The 23,452-nt window shown below is 55.9% G+C and overlaps 1 protein-coding gene across 1 annotated transcript in view; it reads right to left on the bottom strand.

Annotated features, from left to right (window-relative positions):
• Positions 1–227: 227 nt before the first annotated feature.
• EFCAB6 (EF-hand calcium binding domain 6) overlaps positions 228–23,452 on the bottom strand; it is a 107,137-nt gene continuing 83,912 nt past the window's right edge. Inside the window, 6 exon segments of the mRNA XM_023747624.1 lie at positions 228–476; positions 3,088–3,283; positions 9,133–9,288; positions 12,756–12,995; positions 14,894–15,012; positions 20,542–20,638. Of these exon segments, the coding sequence (XP_023603392.1) occupies positions 228–476; positions 3,088–3,283; positions 9,133–9,288; positions 12,756–12,995; positions 14,894–15,012; positions 20,542–20,638 (1,057 nt within the window).

Genomic DNA, 23,452 nt, shown 5'->3' with positions numbered 1-23,452 from the left:
TCACTTCTCCGGACATCAGATCATCTTCAGGGACCTAAGAATCCCGAGCACTCCAAACAACCAGACAAAAGCAAGCTCTCAGACGTCTCTGAAAATAAGATAGTAACTTTCCAATGAAGCAAAAGATACACATGTACCTTCTCCTAGAGACTCTACACGAACGCTTCCTTCAGAACGAGCGAATCGCACGAGGTGCTTGCCGACTTACCGGACGCGCTTCTAATCGGTTACTCGTTCTGCAAAAGTGCGTTCCAGCCCCTGGTCCAGGAGCCGCGGGCACTCACCTCTTCCAGGAAGCCGCCGAAGCTCTGCAGGAAGTACTTCCAGCCGATGCAGGGCGTCAGGTGAAGTCGCAGTTTCCTCAGGAAGTAATGGAACTGGTTATCTGTCAGCTTGTAACAGAAATCCTTCAGCACTTGTCCAAAGTCCGAAGCCTTCAGGAACCCCGTGTCCTCTCTGTCCACGGCAGAAAACGCCTGCGAGAGAAAAAGACGGGCAGGTGCTACGTTCAGTGAATATTCCAGAGGTGTTTTCCTTAGTGCTGCTCCTGCGCAACGCGAATGAAGCCACGTGCGTGCCCGTCTGAACACTGCCTCGCTCAGCAGGTGCTGGCAGATGCGTGCGCCGTGCCAGCCTCGCTGGGGGCGCGCCGTCTTCACTCCTCTGGGACACGAATTGGAAGAGGCGAAGGGAACCTGGCCCCCACAACTGGCCCAAGGTCTCTCCCTCATTCCCTCCGGCTGCTCGGAGAGTAAACCACCAGGAACAGGAGGCTCAGGCCAACCCCACTGTGCCGGGCGGGCAGATCTCAGAAAGGAGTCTCATGTCACCAGCACCAGGAGGTGGGGTCCCTCCGTCACCCCCAGCCTGAGGCTGGTGCCAGGAGCTGCTGTCCTTTCCCCTCGGTCAGCCCGAGCCCGTGCCCTCACCTCCGGGAGGACCCCACTGCCCGGGGCCCACGCTGCGGGGGGCGGGAGACAGTGCCAGCCCAGTGGCCCAGCAGGCACCCTGGAAAAGTGCAAACATGTGCTATAAAAAGAAAGCACATTTTTTTTCCATCTGTCGAAACAAAATCATTCACTTCTCCTGCACTAGGAAGTCTGGATCAAGCGGTAGGTTAAGATCTTTTTTTTTTTTTTGAAGTCAGACTTCAATGTGCGTGCAGACCCCAAACCAAATTCCCGTGCTGTTACTCCTCCCCCAGAGCCACCTTGGCAGGGCCCAGGGCTGTGCCGTGTGCGCTGTTAACCTTAGTGCTCCAGCTCCAGGTCTGCACCCAGCCTGCGGGAGGACGAGGCGCTGTGTGTGGGGGTAACCCTGTGGCCGCAGGCCAGGAAGCAGACTCTGAGCCTTTGCTCTGCTGCCCCCCAGGAGCCCTGAACCTCTCTGAGCTTAGCTGCTTCCATAGAAACAGAGGGGCTTCACACCTCATGCTCTTCTGAGTTGGCCATGGCACCCGGACGTGCCCCTGTCCTGGGACGTGGTGGGCCTCGGCAGCTGTGGAGGAATGAGCCTCAGAGGACCTGAGGCGGCCTGGGGCCTGCACGTCCCTGGTCTGCGTGGTTCCCGTCGGCCCAGCTGCCCGACCACAGGATGCGGGGAAGAATCAGATGAGGAGAAGGGCTTGGGAATCCATGACGCTCGACACAGCTATAAGGGGTTGCTATGTCATTTCAGAAACAAGATGCAGCTGACACACGCCTGCAGCGATGTGAGGAAATGCGTGCACATGTCCAGTATGCAGACGGCTGTCCTTCGACGCCGTCATTCCTTCCTCTCCTGCTGCCCCTCTGCAGCCCACCTGCCACTCTCTAGGCCAGGGACTCCCACCCTCCAGCTTCAAACCTCATGGCCTGAGGAGTGTTTCCCAGAGGTGACAGCCAGGGTTCCTCCCAAAGGTTCCATGGGCCTCAGTTTGAGAAACATCCTGGTTCCCGTGCACACGTGTGCAGACCCCGGACAGGGTGGCCCTGGTGCGAGCTCTGGCCCTGAAGGGTTGCGGTGGGTTTTCTAGGTGGCCCGCGTCATGCTCCCACTGAGCTTCAGATAATCAGTGAAATAAAGGCCGAGTGTAAAATCCTCATAGAGAACTCCTCCATGCACAAATGCTGGCTGTCCAAGATCAAGGCCAAGGTGCAGGCATTCCAGACTGCTTGCAAGCTGGCTGGCGGCCCACCTCTGCCCCTCTCCCCACCCGCCGCAGGCTCGCTCTGCAGAGCTGGGCATGGAGCGGGCCGGCCTGGGTTCTGAGGGGGTCGGCGAGTCTGCACGTGAGACGTGGCCAGCATCACACGCAGCTTTGCACGCCCGGCTCAGACCGCAGCCTGCCCTCCGCAGCCAGCATTCTCTCTTTCTGCTGTTGCTGCTGCAGGGGAGACTGTGGGCCAGTTCAGGGGACCGTGACCACCCCGGGAACAAGGCCCAAGCCCTGCTTTCCGAGGACCCTGACCCAGTCCCCAGGTCTTGGCATGCTCTAGGTGCCACACAGATGCCAGCCTAGTGTCAGGGTACTCGGTGGCCCTCCTAAACCCTCTCCGACTTCTGGCAGTCTTCACTCTGAGTCTGAGCCACAGCCCCACCCTGGCCGACCTCTGCAAGCCGCCTGCGCCACCCCCTCCACAGGCCCAGTGCTGTGAGGATACGTTCATTGATTTTTGAGAGAGAGAGAGTGAGAGACAGACAGAGAGAGAGAAGAGAGAGAGAGAGAGAGAGACAGACAGAGAGAGAGAAGAGAGAGAGAGAGAAACATCCATCAGTTGCCTCCCGTACGTGCCCTGACTGGGGATCAAACCTGCAACCTAGGTATGTGCCCGGACCAGGGATTGAACCTGTGACCTTTTGGTTACGGGACGATGCTCCAACCCACTGAGCCACCGGCCAGGGCATGGGAGCTCTGTATCGAGCAAGTATGGACAGACACCTGCTCACTGAGCAATATGATCTGAGCCTCTCCTCGGAGGCCCGACACCCTGGGAGCGTGGAGAGGCGGGAGGGGTCCTGGAGGAGGGAAGGGCTTGCAGCCCTTTCTCATGATCGACACGAGTCCCAGAGCGTCGGTTTCCACAGTGAGAGCTCTGTCTGCCGTACCGTGGCCAGAGCCGGACCGGAGGCAGCCACCACTTTCTGGACATTCTTCAGAACCTCCTCCGGACTCAGTTTCGCAAAATTGACCTGCACGCCCGCCTCGCTCTCTTTCGGCTCAGCTCCGGATGGTTTGCCGTCCTCCACGGCCCTCAAGAAGTCAAGGTAATTGATGGAATTGTTTTGCCAGCTGATTCCCAAACTGGTCCCCAAGGAAGAAAAAAAAAACATATTAATTTAAAAACCCTATCACTTATTCATTCAACACACACCAGCTGAGCACAGAATGGGTGGAGAACAGGAATGATGTTAAGGCGCCGTTCCCCGGCCTGTGGGTGCCTGCACACCTGCATACCAATTAGCCAGGCGGCAGACGGGCACACACAGAGCCTGCAAGATCCGGGAGCAGGGTCAGGGTTGGGAGAGGCGAGCGTGTGGGCCACTGCTGGCTGGTGAGGCCACAGTCTGGAGAGAAGTTGCAAGAGGCCCCACTAAGGAATCTGGTCCTGACCGGAGCTGCAAGAGGCCCCACTAAGGAATCTGGTCCTGACGGGGCAAATGGAGGTGCCTCGGCAGGGCTGGCGCTGGCAGAGCAGTGTTACGGGGTAGTCGGGAGGCAGGTCTGTGGAGTGGGGGCGGGGCCACATGGAGGGTGATGGAGGGTAGGGGTTGGTCCTGGAGATCTTAGCTGATGAGACCCCGCCCTGAGAAGCGGCTGGGGAATCTGAAAAGAAGAGAAATGCAGCGAGGACAGCGAAAAGGAAGAGAGGGACTGAGTAAAATACCCGATCATTCAGCGGTTCTCCACCTTCCTAACGCCATGACCCTTTAATACAGTTCCTCATGTTGTGGTGACCCCCAATTTCATTGTCACAAATTGAACATAATTAAAGCATAGTGATTAACCACAAAAACAATATGTAATTATATATGTGTTTTCCGATGGTCTTAGGCGACCCACAGGTTGAGAACCGCTGCTTTACAAGAACGGCTGAAACAGAGCTGCCAAGCTGAAGGACATTTCACAAAACCTATTTAGCTTAGTGGTTTCTCAAAGAACAATTCCATCTGTGTAAGCATGTCAGCAGGACATGCCCGTAGAAACAGGCCCCTCCTGCCTCTGCTCCAACATCCAAGTGCCTTTAAACCCTGAAAGAATACATGGGGGGCGGGGAGGGGATCTAAGGTTCCATGAGAACATAACGCAAATTTACTGAAGATGCAAATAAAGTTTAACTGCATCCAGAGCTCCCAGTTCTCTCACTTAAGTTCTCTGGGCATTCCTGGCACGTTAACACCTAAACTTTCTTTCAGCAGGAAGGAGTGTGTCAAAGAGGAGGAGCCCGGATTCCTGGCAAGCGGAGGGAGAAGCTCCCGGGGAGGGAGAAGCCCCCAGAGACTCGGAGACCTGCTCTGAGGAGCAGGAGCCAGAGCCGTGCCTCCGCCCCACAGCTGCAGAGCAGCCGGCCGGCCCGGCCCACGGCGCTGGCTCACGCCGGAGACACAGGGATAGGGTAATCAGCTCTATTTCATCCGCAGGGTAACTGCCAACTTGGTATTAAAATTTAGTAATAAAATCAAATGCATGTGCTAATCTTCTTGGTATTATTCAGAAAAATCTATTTTGGATCTAGAAAAAAATAATCTACATATAATTACAAATAACGGAGCTGTGTCTCATCAGAGGTCTTTGAGAAGAAACAAGCAGTCGAGCGATGGGCCTCATTAAGGTTTCAATCCCTGAGGAAGGGATCGCCCCCCTGAAAGGTGGACCACAAAAATCCCAGTCCTTTTGTTGTCGTGTATAAATGCACCAAGACTCACCATGCTTTAGAAGACTCTCACTCATTTAGTTAATTATTTATCGCATGCTATTTTTCCATGATTTATTCACTGAATGCATATGAATTCTTGTTCAGCTGGAAACAGATTTAGTGAGAGGAGACCCTATCTCAGGAAGAAGAGAGCACACAGGCATTTGAGGATGAATCGGTTCCCTCTCTCTCTCTCTCTCTCTCTCTCTCTCTCTCTCTCTCACACACACACACACACGCATGGGACTCCTCACAACTTGAACACAATGGAGCAATGTCTTCAAAATTTTAAGGGAAAAGAATTTTTTCTCCCTAGGATTTTATGCTCAAGTTATCAATCTGTGTGAAAAAGAATTTAAAAATTTTCAGACAAACAAGAACTCAGAGCATTTACTTCCTGTCCACCCTTTCTTAGGAAATTACGCCAGGAAGTACTCCAGCAAAATAAGGATGTAATTAAGAAAAGAGAGGTGAAAAGCGGGGAATGGGGGTCCCACCCAGGAGCATGGTGGGGGCAGACAGGGAGGCTCTTGGGCAGCAGACGGAGGACGGGGGCGGGGCCCGGCGCTGGGATGGAGCACAGGGAAGAGCCGGGGACAGGAAGTGGGGCGGACGCTGGGGAGCTGGAGCTGGACAACATGGAGCTTGGCTGAGCCTGGGCTCCTGGAAACCAGTGACGGTTACAGAGTCACCCTCCCCCGACGTCCTTGGACATGGCTTACGGCAAAGAACCAGCGTTTCCCACCTGACCTAGAAAAGACTCCTCGGTTTGCCCATGACGAGGTGGGCGCAGCCCTCCCAATGCCGCGTCTTAGAGACCTGAACTTCTTTTACTTACTCACTGGCCGATCTGGACAAATTGACTGACCAAACTTAACTAAGCTTCCCTGCAGCATCGGGTGGGGAACGGCCCCTCCGCAAGGCCCCTCGGGACACCTGACCACAGGACAGACATTCCCTGCCGCAGTGTGGTCACAGTCCCCTCGGCTCCTTACCCCACACTCAGGCCTGCCTTTATTCTTCCCCATAAAGGCCCCTTTCTGCCTAAACTGGGAGATGCTTGCAGATTTCCTGGTCAGGGCAGTCCCCTAGTGCAACAGCCTTCCTTCCCCATAACCACAGACCCCCCCTCCCTAGTGCAATAGCCTTCCTTTCCCATAACCAGTCCCTCCTCCCTAGTGCAATAGCCTTCCTTCCCCATAACCACAGTCCCGCCTCCCTAGTGCAATAGCCTTCCTTCCCCATAACCACAGTCCCCCCTCCCTAGTGCAATAGCCTTCCTTCCCCATAACCACAGTCCCCCCTCCCTAGTGCAATAGCCTTCCTTCCCCATAACCACAGTCCTCCCATTCCTAGTGCAATAGCCTTCCTTCCCCATAACCACAGTCCCCCCTCCCTAGTGCAATAGCCTTCCTTCCCCATAACCACAGTCCCCCCGCCCTAGTGCAATAGCCTTCCTTCCCCATAACCACAGTCCCCCCGCCCTAGTGCAATAGTCTTTTCAAATAAAGTCTCTCTTTACTAAGTCTGCAATTGTCTATATTTGACAAGGTAACATAAAGGCAAATAATGCAAGAAAGACAAAAAGGAAATTAAAAACTTCAGGAAACAAACAACCTATCAATAAGATCAGAGTATAAACATGAAGCAAATTTAATAAGAGTGGGTTTCAATGGGAAGAACTATAAAACATAGACTCTATTTGAGGAGGAGTTCCTAGGGAAACCCCCAAAAATGTAAGGGACAAAAACAAGGATGCTGGAGGAAATGGACAGCTATAGCAACATTAAGCACAGCCCAATTCCTACCCGGATCAACATAAAACCTCACACTAAACGCATGAGAACCAGATTCAGACATGACACATATTTTGGAATTACCAGACAGGACACTTAAATTAACTATGATTAATATATAAAGGGCTCTAATGGAAAAGGCAGACAACACCCAAGAACAAATGCATAATGTGAACAGAGAGGTGGAAACGCTAAGAAAGCATCAAAAGGAAATGTTGGAGCCCAGCTGGCGTGGCTCAGCGGTTGAGCATCAATCTGTGAACCAGCAGGTCATGGGTTCAATTCCCAGTCAGGGCACATGCCCGGGTTGTGGGCTTAATCCCCAGTGTGGGGTGGGCAGGAGGCAGCTGATCAATGATTCTCTCTCATCATGGATGTTTCTATTTCTCTCTCCCTCTTCCTTCCTCTCTGAAATCAATAAACATATATTTTTTTAAAAAAGGAAATACTGGAAATAAAAAGCAGGGCAACAGAAATGAAGAACGCCTCTGATTGGCTCATCAGTCAATCGGACATGGTTGAGGATAAAAATCACTGAGCTTAACAGTATGTTAATAAAAACTTCCCAAATGGAAATTCGAAGGGAAAAACAAATTAAAATAAACCGAACAGAATATGAAACTGTGGGGCAATTTCAAAAGGTGCAACATCCATATAATTAGAATACGAGGAGGAGAGAAAAAGAGAAAGGAGCAGAAAGAACATCTAAAGTAATGATGGCCAAGAATTTTAAAAAATTAATGACAGACACAAAGCACAGATCCAGAAAGTTCAGAGAGCACCAAGAAGGATAAATACCAAAAAATCAACACCTAGGCATGCCATGTTTAAACTGCAAAAAAGAGAAAATCTTGAAAGAAGCCAAAGGGAGGGAAAACCTTATCTACAGAGGAACAAAAGTAAGAATTACATGGTACTTCTCATCAGAAATCATGCAAGGAAAGAGTGAACTGACAGAATTAAAGTGCTGAAAGAAAAAAACCAGCAACCTAGAATTCTATATCCAGTGGCATTATCCTCTAGAAATGAAGGAAAACGACAACTATCTCAGGCAAACAAAACCTCAGGACTGCCCTAGCTGGTTTGGCTCAGTGGATAGAGCCTCGGCCTGCAGACTGAAGGGTCCCAGGTTTGATTCTGGTCAAGGGCACATGCCTGGCTTGCAGGCTTGATCCCCAGAAGGGGGCGTGCAGGAGGCAGCCAATCAATGATTCTCTCTCATCATTATTGTTTCTATCTCTCTCTCCCTCTCCCTTCCTCTCTGAAATCAATAAAAATATATTTAAAAAACAAACAAACAAACAAACAAACACCTCAGGACTCATCACCAGCTGCCCCGCCCTTCGAGAAATGCTAACGGAGATCCTTCGGAGAGAGGAACGTCATGTAAGTCAGAAACTCAGATCCCTATAGAGAAAGGAAGAGCACCAGGGAAGGAGTAAACGAAGGTAAAACAACGTCTCTTACTTTTCTAACTCTCAGTTGACCCGACAATGATTTTTCAAAGTAGTAACAATGCACTGGGGGTCACAGCTTGTGGATAGGCGTGAAGGTGAAGGACAGCAGGGCCACGAGGGACAGGAGGAAGGATCTGGAAGTCTCCGTTATAAGGCACCTGCCCACCCATGAGCTGGCATCGTGTTAGCTGAAACTGGACTTAGGCTACTTGTTCGTGCATATTGCAAACTACAGAGCAACCACGAAAAGAAAGAGATTTCATAAGTGGGGTGAGGTAGGAGTTCAATTACTGATAATAACCAAATGGAAACTAAAGAAACAGAAAAAATAAGATTAACTCCAGGAAAAACAAGATGCTCCATTAAAAAGGAAACGTGATCAGCTCGTCACAATAAACCCCGGATACTGCCCCCCCCCCCAAACCGAGAAGCAGCGGATGGGAAAAGTAACACCCGTGGGGACTGGTTTGCGTGTATTTCCGTGGGGGTGGGGTGGAGGCTGTGGGAGAGGTGGCTCGTGGCAGGTGACGGGTGAAAAAGAGTTAAATCCTCATCTTCCTGCTGGGAAGTCAATAGACACAGCCTAACGGTACAAAGTCAAGAAGTAGCTGTACAACCCGTCACTCAGAAACGCGAAGTTAAGTACCAAGAGATGTCACTTAAGCGTTGGGAGCTGGCCCTGGGGAGGGACACGAGGACAGTGGCCCGTAGAGCTACCTGGCGCCGGCCGAAGCGCAGGCAGAATGTGGGTAAAATAAAAACGGAGTTAAAACAGGGTGCGATGTGCTGAGACACATCAGGAAACGCTACGTATCTAAGCTGCTTTTCCTTTTTGCTTCGGGGTGACTCGAGCCCATTAGAATGCAGCCCGGCCAGAGGGAGATGTGGGGGTCATTTCCATGTCAAGAGTCTGCTTGGACAGAGGAGAAATGAAAGCCACGCACAGACTGGTTTCTCGGGAAGGGCCAGCCAGTGAGAGCAAACCTGCCCAGGAGCGCGGCCAGCTCCGCCTCCTTCAGGGGACAGCCGCTGTCCCGCAGCGCCCTCTGCAGCTGGCACAGGGACACCGAGCCGCTGCCGCACGTGTCCAGCTTGGTCAGCGCCTTCCTGATGTCTTCACTGCGGTCCTTCAGCTTCTCCCTGAAAGAGGATGCAGGTCAGACACCCACAGGAAAGCCGGACACCTCCTAAGGCGAGGGTTTCACCATCATCCTCGTGATGATCAGGTGATTCATTAAGGACTCACTCTGGCCCAGCCAGTTTGGCTCGGGACAGAGCGGCGGCCCGGGCAGGTTCGATTCCCAGTTGGGGAACATTGCGGGCTTGATCCTCAGTAGGGGGCGTGTAGGAGGCAGCCGATCAATGATTCTTTCTCATCATGGATGTTTCTATCTCTCTCTCCCTCCTTTTCTCTCTGAAATCAATAAAAATCTATTAAAAAAAAAAAAAAAGAACCGACTCTGAAGCTGTTTTGCAGCCTTGGTGCGACATTTACGTTGAGAGGTATTCTGCAAAAAATGTGTAAGTCTGCGTGCTTATCACATCACCATCACCAGCAAAACTGCGTCAGAGGAGTCCCAGTCTTGTCTTGTTACTAGATTAGGACTGTAAGAGTGGGGCCACGAATGAAGAGTGGTTCTTATACACATGCGCTACTCCCCCTGAAGGCTCCCTGGGCACCTACTGCCAGAAACTGCTGTGGGCACCGGGGTACATCCAGTGACTCCAAGTGGCCCCCACAAGTTACATCCCAGCGGGCAGGGCAGATGGTACAGAAGGCATCCGTGCCCGCCCTGCACAGGGGTTAGTGGGTCAGGAGAGAGCTGTGAGCAGGACTGGGAGTGGCCCCCGTGGGAGAGGGTGTGGGTAGGCGTCACTGGGAAGGTGGCCGAGGAGCAACACTGAGCTGAAGGAGTTGGCGTGCAGCTACCTGGGCCCAGTAGGCTGGGGGCCAGGGACAGCCAGTAGCAGCTGCCCTGAAGGGGCAGCAGGGAGGGGAGGGCCAGTCAGAGTCGGCAGAGGGAAGGCCCAGGGACCCTTGTTTTTAATCAGACACTTTGTTGTTAAGAAACTGCACCATCTGTGCGCAGCAACTGGCAGGCCCGGGCCTCGCTGTGAGCCCCTCCCTCTTGTTCCTCCCAACAGCCCTGCGAGGGAGGGGTCCCGGTCACCCCACTGGACAGATGGGGATGAGACAGGGCCCTGGGGCGGCGGGCAAGCTCCCGCTAGAGCAGCGGTTCTCAACCTGTGGGTCGCGACCCCTTTGGCGGTCGAACGACCCTTTCACAGGGGTCGCCTAAGACCATCCTGCACATCAGATTATTTACATGACGATTCATCACAGTAGCAACATGACAGTTATGAAGTAGCAACGAAAATAATGTTATGGTTGGGTCACCACATGAGGAACGGTATTTAAAGGGCCAGAAGGCTGAGAACCACTGCGCCAGAGGCTGGTTTTCCTGCAGAACGTGCTCAAGTTCTAAACGTGCTGATTCTGCTTCTCAGGAAAGTTCTCTGAACAAAAGGACTGTACGGGACTAAGAGAGTGTGGGCAGGTAAGGATTGCGCACCTCGGCCCCCAGGTCTCTCCCAAGCCCTTCCCGCCGCACTGAGCAGCGTGCTTGTCCACAGCGTGAGGCCCAGAGCACAGAGCTCGCCGCACGGCGCACGGAAGCGTGTGAGCCACACTCGGGGCGACCGTTGCTGCTCTGGGTTCCCGTCCGGTTCCTGGTCTGGACAGTGACACGGAAGCCCGGGGGCCACTGTCATGGCCAGTGGGACGGCCACCGCCCCCCCCCCTCCCCCCACTCCCAGCCTCTGAGGCGGCTGAGCCGGCCGCAGGCTCTGCGTTCTGGGACTGGGCATAAGGAGGTGGCCGGGCCCCGAGGGCGGCACTGATTCCAAGTCTTCAGCTCAGACTCAGGCAAAAAAAAAAAAAAAGCAGCAAGACATGGAAAACACACACGAGTTTAAAAGAGGATTTTTCTAAGTGAAAAAAATGTGTTCAGGGCACTTCAAACAAAACCCATTCCCGTAGGTGTAAGAGGCAAAGACACCATTTTGGTCACGTGAATTGAGCACGACGCCCGTCTGTCAATCTCCTCAGAGTTTCAGTAGAAACGAGGGGGAAAGTCCTGGAAACACAGAACCTCAAGGGTGACCCGGAGGCCCCGCTGCCCCGGAATTCAGAAGCGGCCGCCTGACAGTGTTGCAACCGACGCCTTTGAGAAACCAGAGGTGGCGGCGGCTTAATGAAATCAGGCTGGTCCAGCAGGCGAGGCTGACCCCGCAGAGGACAGGGGCGTGAGGGCTGGCTGGGCGGTCAGGAATCCCTCCGCCCCCCACCCCCGCTCCACCAGCTCCCAGTTGGAGGACACAGGGAGGAGTGGCCGCAGGGGAGAAGCTGGGCGCTCCCTCCCACCTCGTTGCTCACACATGACAGGGGGAGGGGTGGGTAAGGAGGCCAGCCCTGTCTGATAAAGATAAATCCACTTTTTCATTAGTGCGAGGGCATGTGTGATTTACACCAATCTTATGCATTTTTTTCCTTATTTTTCAAACTCCATCCTCTTTACATCTCACTCAGGGTGGCACACTGCTTTCCCCTTAACCCCCATGGCCCTGGCCCCTCATTTCTGTGCTGCTGGGCCTCGTTTCCTTTGGGGGTTCTTCAGCAACAAGTCATGCACTCACTCACGGGCTCTCAGAGGGGCGGGGACAGAGCTGGAGTGACAGCAGGAGACAGGCGGCACAGTCCCGGGCAGCAGGGGGCGGGAAGCAGAGCCCAGGCCTGGCAGTTCTGATGGGGGACCAGGACGGAGATGGGCCAGGAAAACCTGCCCCCCAGCTCTGTGGCCACTCCAACATGGCCAAGCTCGCTCCCATGCCGAACACTTCCAAGGTACGACGTTGGTAACTGGTTTTCCCCTTTGAAGGTAATCCTCCCAGTCCCACGATCCAAACACGACTTCGCGGGACCCTCTGCGTGCACCTCCTGGGCCTCCCGGCCAGGCCCGTGTGCTTGGCATCGCTGCAGTCACACAGACGTGCTGTCCCTGTGATTTCCCATCAGCCCTCGGTCACACATGCTGCCCAGGCTTCGTGGCGGCAGCTGTTTCGTAGCCTTTGGGCCCGCGCACTCACTGGGACCAGCCGTGGGAACTCCGGCCAGCCATCCCTGCCCGCTGCTAACCCGAGGGCCTCGTCTGCATTATTTCTCTGGTATAAAGTCCTTAAAATGGAAGTACTGAGTCCGAGACCATGTCTGCACTCACTCACTCGTTCATTCAACAGATATTCGCCGGGCACCAATTCGGTGTCAGGCATTGGCTGAGACAGGCGTGTCTTCATGCGCCTGCATCCTAGTTGTCCGGGAAGGGCCGGGCCACATACAGTAAATGCCTGAGAGGGACAGTCCCCGAGCGGCGGGCAGCGCACGGCTGGCACTCTGCGGGCTGTGACAGCGCCGGTGTCTAGCATCCGGCAGCGAGCACACAGGGCAGCCTTGTCACTTCGCCAGCCCCGGAGGCCGCATCTCAGAACGTCCGCCACGGGTGTGGGCGGCTCAGATGGCAGCTCCTGGCCCGGGACACGCCCTGACTCACCTGGCTGGCTTGTCCGTGTCCGTGCCCGGCTGCTGCGCAGGGTGCTGCTCTGGGGGCTGTTCTGGGCACTGCGCTGGGCGCTCCTTCCGTGGTGGCTCTGGCGGCGGCGGCTTCATGAAGTGGCCCATGAAGTTGGAGTGGTCCTCCGCGTAGGGCCGGTGCACGTCCGCCGAGTACGTGATCCCCAGCTGGTGCAGGAACTCCGGGTACGTGATGTGCCCCCGCCCCTTGGTGTCATAGCTGCAGAGACGAGCAAACGTGGTCAGTGCCCAGCTCTGACGGTGCGCCAGGGTGCCCGGCCCCTCGCACGCAGCGCTCCGCAGGCCAGCAGCACCGGCTCGCCCGGGGCCAGTGACCAGGACCTCGGGCCTCGGGCCGCCCCTGCTCTGAGCCTGCATTTACCAAGGTCCTCAGGCCACTCGCAGGCACGTGGGAGTTTGAAACCACTGCTCGTCCCACAGCAGGCTCACCCCATACATGGTGGTCCCGGCCACCCCAACAGACAGCAACCGAACCTGCTCGCCGGCCATGCTGACGGATGGCAACACGCTGTGACCGCAGGAGGGAAACCAGCCCTCCGTTCACTCGGCAGCGTGTTCCCGGCACCGCGTGTGAAGGAACTACGCTAAGGTTACAAGAAAAGCCTCGAAAAGCACGTTCACGCTTAGGACTCAGCAAGTGAACGCCGCGTGAGTCAAACCCCCGCCTGGTCTTTGAAGCGATGCCGGTGACACACAGCCAAGGAGAGAGACTGGTGAGGAAGGAAGATAAGAATTACGCTACGTGCCTTTTGTGTCACTTTCTATTACTGAAGTTCCTCTGAGTTATAATTCATTTAAAAAGACATAATGGAGGGTTTTTATCTCCCAACATTATTCTAAAAGAATTACTTCAATAAAATATGTTAAGGCAAATTGCCCATTTTCTTTAAAGAAAAAAAAAGCCTTTATTTATTTTAACAGCAAGATCTTGGTCCTCATCTAATCAATAAAAATGGCATTTGCGGATGCGATTTCCTACAGGAACTCCGAGTCACGAGGACCAAGCCTGTGTTTAAACAGGTCGCGGCGTCACTCTCCGCAGGCCGAGGCGGCGGTGCGTGCGTGGAAGTGCGGGCGCTCTCCTGTGCAGAGCGAGCCTCCCTCTGCTGCTTCCGGGACGAGAGGCTGAAGGACCGCGGAACCCGGCTCTGGGACCGCCGCGCCCTGTGCCTCAGTCTTCACTGAGTAACAATGAAGAGAATGCATCCACTGACCCAGCTGACTTTCTTGTCTGTCAGGGTGGGTGGGTGCCCACGCAGGTGCCCGCTGTGCCCCAGTCCCTTGGCCATCAGAGGGACCCACGATCTAACCTCCTGAGAAAGAAAACGGACGGAGGCTCACGGCCCTGTCGGAACTGATCTAAAGAGAAAGGACCGTGTAAGAACCTCAAGGTGCTTTTCCACATTAGACACGAACAGCCCACCAATTCCAAACGTGGCCGACACTTCGGCCTTCCACCTGGAGAAGATGAGGGGCTAGGAAATGGCCTGAGCTGCTTCGCGAGCTTGCCCCCCAGAGGGCGTGCGCGGTGCACATGGCTCTGGGGGGGGGGGGGGGAGGCCAGCGGCGCTCACATATACGGTGGGGACGGGGCTCAGACAGGGACCTGGACCTGGAGGTGGAAACGGAGTGTCAGACATCTGCCCGGGATGCCGCCACGGGGCCGGGTTCAAGCGCAGCCACGGCTACAGCCAGACGCATTCTGAAAAATGTAACCAGCTGACAAGGCCCTGGGACCCCTCCACATGGTCAGAGCTTATTTTCTTCCAGCAAATCACGTGTCTATGAAGCCGCTGTCCAACTCTGGCCTCCATCGCTAGCGACGGGGAGACTGTGTGGCTGTTGAGTCGCAGGAGAGCCGAGGCTCAGGGGAGTGACTCCCGGCTCCTGGGCCACGAACCCGTCTGACTGGTGGCCGCGCTGCCCCTGGTTCTGCGTGCCCCGAGGCCACCTGCTCACCAGGCTGCTGCGGGGAACAGGAGCCAGGGCCCAGGGCCCAGGACAGACACGGCCCCCGCCTTGCCCCCCAGCAGAGATGGACGGTTGGTGCTGATGCGCAGGCGGCCGGAAGGAGGGAGCCAGCGCAGTGCCACTCACCGCATCCACAGCTTCTCCAGTTCTCGCGGCGTGAGGGGAACATCGAAGCCGTACAGCGCGTTCTTTATGTCCCGTCGGCGAAGAATGCCGGCGCCCTCATGGTCGGTTTCTGTAAAATTCTACAACATCAGGAGGGGGCGTTTAGCAGCACAGCACGCGTGTTTGTGGCGGTGCAGAGGGCTTCCCGCTGTCAATCTCTGGGACAACCTAACCCCTTGTCCTCCCCATCCACCTGCTTGACCACCTTTCACCCGAGTCCCAGCCACCGCATCACGCCCCTCGGAAGGTGCCGAGCACACAGGACAGGGTTCTGGGCCTGCGGGGCTGGCCTTGGGGAGCGCGTGGTCTCAGGTGTGACGGGACTCTTCTCCTGACGGACAAACTGAGCTCTAAACGATGAGAATAAAGTTCTCCCCCCTTCCCCCCGCCCCCTCCGATCCTGGGGAGGAGGCTGTGGCCAGGCTGCCTGTGTTACACCTCAGCACAGTGGCTGTGGAGGGAAATGAGGGACACGGGATGCCCGCCGCCACGGCCAGCTGGTGTGGTGCCATGTTAATGTCCCTGAGGGGTTCCTGGGGGCTCATCAGGGACTTGAGGGGACCACAGACCAGAAGAGCAGGTACCGCCTGGCACTCAGCACGGCCTTTCACCGCTTCCGACCACCAGCCATGGGCCCTCCCCGCGCTCAGCAAGCACTGAGCCGTGGAGGACGGGAGCGTCCCCGGGATGGGGATCGGGATCGGGAACGAGGCAAGGGCGTCTGTGCCGCCCCCGGCGCGTCTTGCCCGGGTCAGTGCGGTTTAGCAAGAAAGAGGAGCGAAAGGCATGACGCTGGGACCGGAGGAAACACCACCATCATTGTTCACAGAGGAGTTGATTGTATGTGCAGGGATACAGAGTCCACAAATGAAGTCTTAGACTAAAAGAATTTAGCAAGAAATCTGGATTCCATATCAAGAGGCAAAACCGTTCATGGTTTTAGGTATCGGACAGAAAATGAATTTTAAGAAATAACATTTACAAATAGCATCAAAAATGGGAAGTCCCAGGAATAAATCTTACAAATGCTTGCAAAACTTCTACACAGAAAAGTCTACTCTAAAGCTTGATGGGGAGAGTCTAGAAAATACCAAAATAGGTGGAAATAGCTCCTCCAACTCACCGTGGACTGAAGAGTCCAAATAGTAAAGTGTCATTTCTCGGCAAACACCCCAATGGGTACTGTTCTCTTGGTGGAACCTGACAAATGACTCAGAACCCCTCGAGGACGAGGGGAGGGGCTGGCCTACCCGCTGACTAGGGTGTGTGACTGAGTGACGGTGACCCTGAGGGTGCGGTGTTGGTGCCAGGACAGACAAACAGACCAAGAGGACAGCACGCTGCCAGGGCCTTGAGGCAGGACGGGGTGGGCTTCACGGAGAACGGAGCTAGGAGGGCTGATGGCCGAGGGGAAGCAGGGAGCCGGAGCCCTGCCTCACCACACGCAGGGGACAGGGTGCCGGCTGCAGGCCCTGAGCGTGGGAGTGAAACGCTAAGCGCCTAGGAGAGAAGGCGGACTGTCGTCCTGGCTCCTTCAACAAGCCCTCCCGGGAAACGTCAGACATCTCCCTACGTTAAAAAGAACTATCATTTCAAAAAGACAGCCCTTAAAAGTGTGCTGACAGAGCACAAACAGAGCAGGCACGCACATCACGTGGCGCCACGAATGACTCGCCGCCCATCCACAGCGAGGGCTCCAGCGGGCCGGTGGGAAGGAGGCGGGCGGCCCGGTGTGAGAACCGCAAAAAGGCACGAGTTTCACAGGAAGGAGCCCGCCTGACGGGTAAGATGAAAGCTGCGCGGTCTCATTAGTCGCCACAAATGCTAATTAGAGCTGCAGGAGACACTGCCACAGGCGCTGGAGGGACAGACACAAGCTGTGGAGGGCGCCGGGGCCACGCGGGGCGGCTGAGCCGTGGCCACAAAGCCAGAACACGTGCTGCTCGGCCCTGCACAGGGAGAGGGAGACCTGGCAACATTCTATTCCTCCATCCGGGTGCTGGTTACACGGGGACGTGATTTGCAGAACATGGTGACGACTTAAGTGCATTTAAGAACACATATACATGATTACTATATACACTGGAAGACAGAGATGTGCACATATTATACACTGAGTGGCCAGATTATTATGACCACCTGACGTTTGTAGGCAAATCAGCTATAATTTCGCTCTGAAGTTGCTAGAGGGCCAGACCATTATAAATAGGGAAGCAGGTTGTTTACCACGACAGTAGAAGTGATTTTTTTTCTGAAGACGTGGGTAAACAACGAGATTTAACAGCCTTTGAACGTGGGATGGATACACACACACACACACACACACACACACACACACTGAGTGTGGCCAGATTATTATAACCACCTGACGTTTGTCTGTCCACACTGCATTGTATGGGATATGGAAGCCGAAGGCCTGTTCGAACACCTTTGCTGTCTGCAGTTACCAAGATAAAACGTCTCCAATTAGTACAGGAACACAAGGATTGGACAGTCGAGCATTGGAAAAAAGTCATGTGGCCCGATCAATCATGTTTCCAGTTGCATCATGCAGATGGCGGAGTGAGAATTTGGCGGAAACAGCATGAAAGCATGCACCCCACATGCATGAGTACAACCCTTCAAGCTGGTGGGGGCAGTGTTATGGTTTGGGGGATGTTTTCCTGGCATGATTTGGGCCCTTTAATTCGTGTGGAACAACGTCTGAATAGCACAACATACCTAGGTATCGTTGCTGATCAAGTTCATCCTATCATGTTGATGGCGTATCCCAATGGAGATGGCTTCTTCCAACAAGACAATGCGCCATGGCACAGTGCTCGTATTGTGCAGGAGTGGTTTCAAGAACATGAGGGAGACTTTACCTTGCTGAGGTGGCCCCCACAATCACCAGATCTCAATCCAATTGAGCATTTGTGGGACGAAGTTAAAAGAGCCACCAGGCAGCTGGTTCCACAACCATCAAATCTCACAGAACTGGACAGTGCTATTCATCAGGCATGGTGTCAGATTCCTCACATCACCTTTCAACATCTCGTGGAGTCAATGCCAAGAAGAATCGCCGCAGTATTGAAGGCAAAAGGTGGCCCAACGAAGTACTGATGGGTGGTCATAAGAATCTGGCCACTCACGTTCAAATATATCCCACGTTCAAAGGCTGTTAAATCACGTTATTTACCCATGTCTTCAGAAAAAAATCACTTCTACTGTCGTGGTAAACAACCTGCTTCCCTATTTATAATGGTCTGGCCCTCTAGCAACTTCAGCGAGAAATTATAGCTAATTTGCCTACAAACGTCAGGTGGTCATAATAATCTGGCCACTCAGTGTATGTGTTTCATTATATACATATATTATAGTATCCACTGTAGAGTCACATCTTAAAAAAGAATTAAGCTTCAAGAAATTAGGTCTGGATGATCTCCAAGCCCCTTTAAAAACAATGTGAGTGCACTTACCACCACTAAACGGGTGGCTTAACAATGGCTAAGATGTCACTTTATGCTGTGAATTGACGGCAATTTAACAACAACAAAAGCTTACAGCACGTGAGGCCTGCTGGGACCTGTCCCCGGCCTGCCTCGCCCTAGAAACTGCCCGGTCGAGGCCTTGGACACTCCCTGCTGAACTGTCTGCAGCCCTCCATGCAGGCAGTCGCCCGGGCCTGGCCTTGGTTCAGTCCCCACAGCCTCCGCATCCCCACCCTGCCCAGCACCTGTGGTCCTTTCGGTGGCCTCTCCCTCCCGGAGCCCCATCGCAGGAAAGCTCCCCCAATCACAGTGTGCACAACCCCAATGCCCCTGCTGCGCCCCACGTCTGTGCAGGCACAACCCTGTCTTTTTGTCTGTGGCTTTAACACCCTGCAACAGTGCGTAGTGAGCTCATAATAATGTTTGCTGAAGAAACCGAAGAACTTACTTCCTGCAAACACTTAACTAGAAATGAGCCTATTACGCTGCCCCCGGGGACGGCTCCTGCGTCTCCCGAGGACTCGGCTGTGCTGCCCGGGGCGGGAGCGAGGCTGGGCAGCCAGGTGACTGTGAAGATGACTCAATGCCGGGTCCTGCATCGGGCCCTGCTAGCTGAGACCCCAACAGCCGTGCAGCAGAGGGAGGCCGACTCTAGGCCTTCGATCACTTTTGTGACCTACACAGGCCAGAAGCCCAGAGCAGGGGGACCACGCGTGATCCGCCCCTGCTGCCCCGGGCGGCACGGCCCGGCGTGAATCGTCCCATCTGCAGGTGAGAGCCCAGCACCAACTCCTCCAGAGCTTACTCCACGTAAGCCAAGGAGTGGCAGGGCCCCATGCAGGGACAGCGCAGGCAGGGTCCTTCAGTCCTGCAGGCCAGAGAGGGGACACGTGTGGCTGTGCTCTGTTCCGGACAAAGGCGGCTTCCTGGCCCTCCCTCCACAGACGCCCTTCCTCTGTCACCCTGTGTCCCCTTCCTTCCCACACCCCCGCCTGCCCAGTGCAGAGAGGGGGGTTGCCTGGCGGCACAGCGTGGGCCCCACCTGCCCCACATGGCTGGGGATCTGTGAGCAGGGCCAGAGGGCTGGGGGCCTGAGTGTGGACACACCGCCGAGGAGGGGGGTCCACAGAGAGGGAGGAGGTCAAGCCGGCCAGGAGGGCGCCAGTGGAAGTGGTTCAAGGAGGAGGGACGGCAGGCCCAGCAGGACAAGGACCTCTGCCCGCAGCCCCAGTCCCTCTCCACCAGCCTGTCCCCTTCCCCACAGTGCCTGTCTGCTCTGTGATCTGCCTTTCTCATCAGCCGTCACCTCCTGGCCTGTGAGCTGCATGAGGCACAATGGGCTCGCCTAAGAGGGGACGGGGTCAGGGGATAGGGACAGGGGACGGGGGGTGGGGATAGGGATGGGGGATGAGGATAGGGGACAGGGGACTGGGGACAGGGTCAGGGGACAGGGTCAGGGGATAGGGGATAGAGGACTAGGGAGAGGGAACGGGGAGAGGGGACAGGGAGCCGAGGAACTCAGAAGGACTTCACAGAGTGACCCTCACCTGGGCACAGGCCAAGACACAGCAAACACAGGAAGAAAATGACCAAATGAAACAAAGTGGGGACATTGTTCAAAATAACTCGGAAAGACTTCCCTCACGCAGTTTAAAGACACTTTCCAAGTGAGGCCCTTGTGTGGCACTGGGAAGCTGGGCCCCGGCGCACTGGGTCTGCGGCCTGCAGGGGTCGCTGTGGTGGTTACACTGTTTCCCATCCGGACACAGGCGGGCGCTCACCTTAAGGGCTGTCCACCCTCTGGGCAGCACAGGAGGGAATGCCGCTTAAAGCGCAGGTTCGTCGCCGTGTGAAAGGAGTCTGACAGCCTCTCGCACGCTCACTGATGTTTCTAGTTCACGCCAAACCTGAGACAAAGCCAGGCATTCCCGGCCCTGTGACTCCCACCACTGACTGCTCTGCACCGCGATTGGCCTTGCGTGTGGGCATCTGTTTGAAAGTATTTCGACTACAAGGCCCTGTGGCCGGGGGTGCAAGGCCGTCCCCTGTCTCGGGACCGGATCTGGCGGCTCGGTCACCCAGGGATCTCAGACCCTGAAAGAGGTTTCCTTGCCTCCAAGGAAACGATCGCGCTCTTACCTTAGACAAGTCTGTCCACCTGTTTTTTGCTTTGGTGACAAGGTACTGGTGAGCCTGCTCGCAAGCTAGTTCTGAATCTGTGACCTTCTGCTTTTGTCTTAAAAGAGAAATAAATCAGTGAGTAGCTGTGCTTACATGGACTGGCTCATCCATCTCCCAAGGAGTCCCCTGCCCCGTGTCAGAGACCCCGTTAGAGTCCTGGTCCGCACCTGGTCTAACTTAATTCTTAAAAGACGGTCTGATCTCCCCAGCTGTACGTTAGGGAATCTTAGTAAATGTGACAAGCCCTCGTTTATTTTCAGATAAATGCGATTAAACTTTTTCTGCAGCTCACGAAGCAGACGGGGCTCATTTATCCTCCCAGGGAAAACACAAACAACATCGGTGTCTTTGGGAGAAAACGGCTGAAAACTTTACTTCTGGGGTCACAGGTCGCGGGACAGTTCGGACTGAGGCAACGATGGGGGACGATGGGGCAGCGCCTCGGACGCCCGCCTCAGCTCAGGCGCAAAGGCGAGGCTGCAGGTGGCAAGTCACCCGGGCCTGTGGGTCTGCTCCCAGGATGACGCGAGCCAAGGACAGAGCCTGTGGCCCCACGGGCGTGGCTCCATGGTTGAGCGTCAACCTGTGAAGCAGGAGGTCGCAGTTTGACTCCCAGGCAGGGCACATGCCTGGGTTGATGTTTCTGTCTCTCTCCCTCTCCTTTCCTCTCTGAATTCAATTTAAAAAATAATAAATAAATAAATAAAAGCCTGTGCTCCAGCCTCGGCGACGCCACAGCGAGGCGCAGCGAAGGCTGAGGGTGAAGGAAGGCGGGTGCCTGGATTCTCTTACTCCCCAAAACCAGGTAGGGGAGTGTGAGACCTGTCACGCCCTCAGACTTCTCCCGGGAGGTGCCTGGTGCAGTGGCACCTGTCACTCCGTTGGGGACCTGCGCTCCCCCACGGCCAGGTCTGCATCGGCAGCATTTTCCCTGCACCCCACCCCCCCGCCCCGGGCAGTTCCCTGACCTGCGGCCACGTGTGCGCATACCGGGGCCGCACACTTCCTTGCAGGCACCTGCCTGCGGGGACAAGAGGGGACCCGGCTGAGGCCCATGGAGACCCTCACGTGATTTCTCCATGAGGGGCCCAGGAAAACCAGGCTGAATGGCAACCTCTTCCCCCCCCCCCCCCGCTCCCAGGTGAGAACACGCAGCAGTGCCTGGGGCTGCGGGGACGGACGGAGGTCTGTGACCCTCCACAGCGCTGCTGTGACCGTGACCCTCTGCCTGGGACGCGGGCCGGGAGCACAGGTCCCGGTGACGACGACATTGAACCCCACGGCCAGTGGGGGAGCTTGGCCCGCAGCGTCCGGGCTGGCAGCGCAGCGCTGGGCTGCCGTTCCCGCTGCAGAGGCTGCGGTTCGGAGGTGGGAGCTGCGGGGAGGGCGCAGGCAGGCCGGCCTCGGCATTCCCTCCAGCCCAGCCTTGCTCCTTTGTATCCGAAACCACCTCTTCGGGGTCCCCTTCAGCGTCACTCCTCCCAGGGGGAGATCTTGGCACCTACACTCGCAGGCACGGGGCCTTCGGGTGGCGCTGCGCTCAGAAGCCTCGTCCACATAGCAGTTCCGCTCCCATGGACACACGGGCTGCAGCGTGGCCCTGGGCCCGGGGCGCTGCTGGCACGTCCCGCCGCCCGCACACACTCCAGCGGGCAGCAGCAGGTCCCCGCGACGAGCACCCACAAACTCAGCAGTAACACTGCCCTCACCCGCCGCTCCTTCCGGTGCCTCCAGGACATCCGTGCCCTCTCTCCTGAGCCGACGGGGACCAGCTCCCAGCGCTCACCGAGCTCCTGGTGACCATCGTGCCCGGGAGCCCACACTGCGCTACTGTCGCTGTGTCACACGGGAAGGTCTTGGCGAAGCAGCGTTTCCTCGGTGAATGACGGAAACAACCTCCGCGGTCCGGCAGGCGAACATTCTCGCGTTTTCTCTGCAGCAGGCGCTGAGGCCCCGCTGAGACGAGGGGCTCTCCCTGCGCCCTTGTCACTGCTGAGACGGCCGAGTGAGAGCCTGCGGGGCTCACGGGGAACCGCGGCGGGCACCCCTCTCTTTACTGAGACCCTGCTCCAGGCTGGAACTCACGTCTCCTCTGTCTTGCCCAGTCCGGGGCCTTTGCTGACTTTCCTGTGGCGGGTGACACTTTACCCGTCTCTCCCCTGGCCTTCGTGACGCTGGCTTTCCGTGCGGCCTCGGCGGGAACAGTGCCCGGCCTGGCCTTGTCGGCGTGATTTTCCCTCTCCTGGTCCGCAGCCCTTGGCCTTCTCTCTCCTTCTACCCGAGGGTCATGTACTCTGAGAGGCCGCCCCCTCGCACGGTCCCCACACGCCTGGACCACGAGGCCTGTGCGCTCACCTGCTTTTCCGTTGCATCTCCCCCAACTGCCCACCGGACTCACACAGAATTCCAAGGCCACCCGGCTGACCACTCTCACCCTTCCTGCCGGGGGCGCTGGCAGCCTGGCGGGACCTGCTGCCGGTTCATGGTCCCCAATGATGCTCATTCCCCGGCCTTCACCTGAGGCTCTTCCTTAACCCACCTGCACCAGGGGCCTCACCTGGACTCCCCCAAAGTGCTCTTGGGGAGACCCTGGGCGGCGAGGTCAGCGCATCCACACCGACCCCCCTCCCCATCTCAGCGCCTATGCAAACAGCCCCCCATCCCAAGGCCTCTTCTAGCCATGGCCTTGGTTTTCTTCGTGACCGTGCTCCCACCGGGGCCCCTGCTGATTTCTCAGTCCTTCCTCCTCCTCCATTTTCTATACTTGCCTCCTCTAGAGAGCTAGAGGTCCCTCCGTAGCCTTTCCTGAAGTTACCCATTTCCTCTCCGTATAGCTGGGTCTCTGGATCCTGACATCAGAGCCAGACCT

Source organism: Myotis lucifugus, unplaced genomic scaffold (genome assembly GCF_000147115.1).
Source record: "Myotis lucifugus unplaced genomic scaffold, Myoluc2.0 scaffold_932, whole genome shotgun sequence".
In the NCBI taxonomy this organism is placed as follows: Eukaryota; Metazoa; Chordata; class Mammalia; order Chiroptera; family Vespertilionidae; genus Myotis; species Myotis lucifugus.
This window is presented reverse-complemented; position numbering and strand designations above follow the sequence as displayed.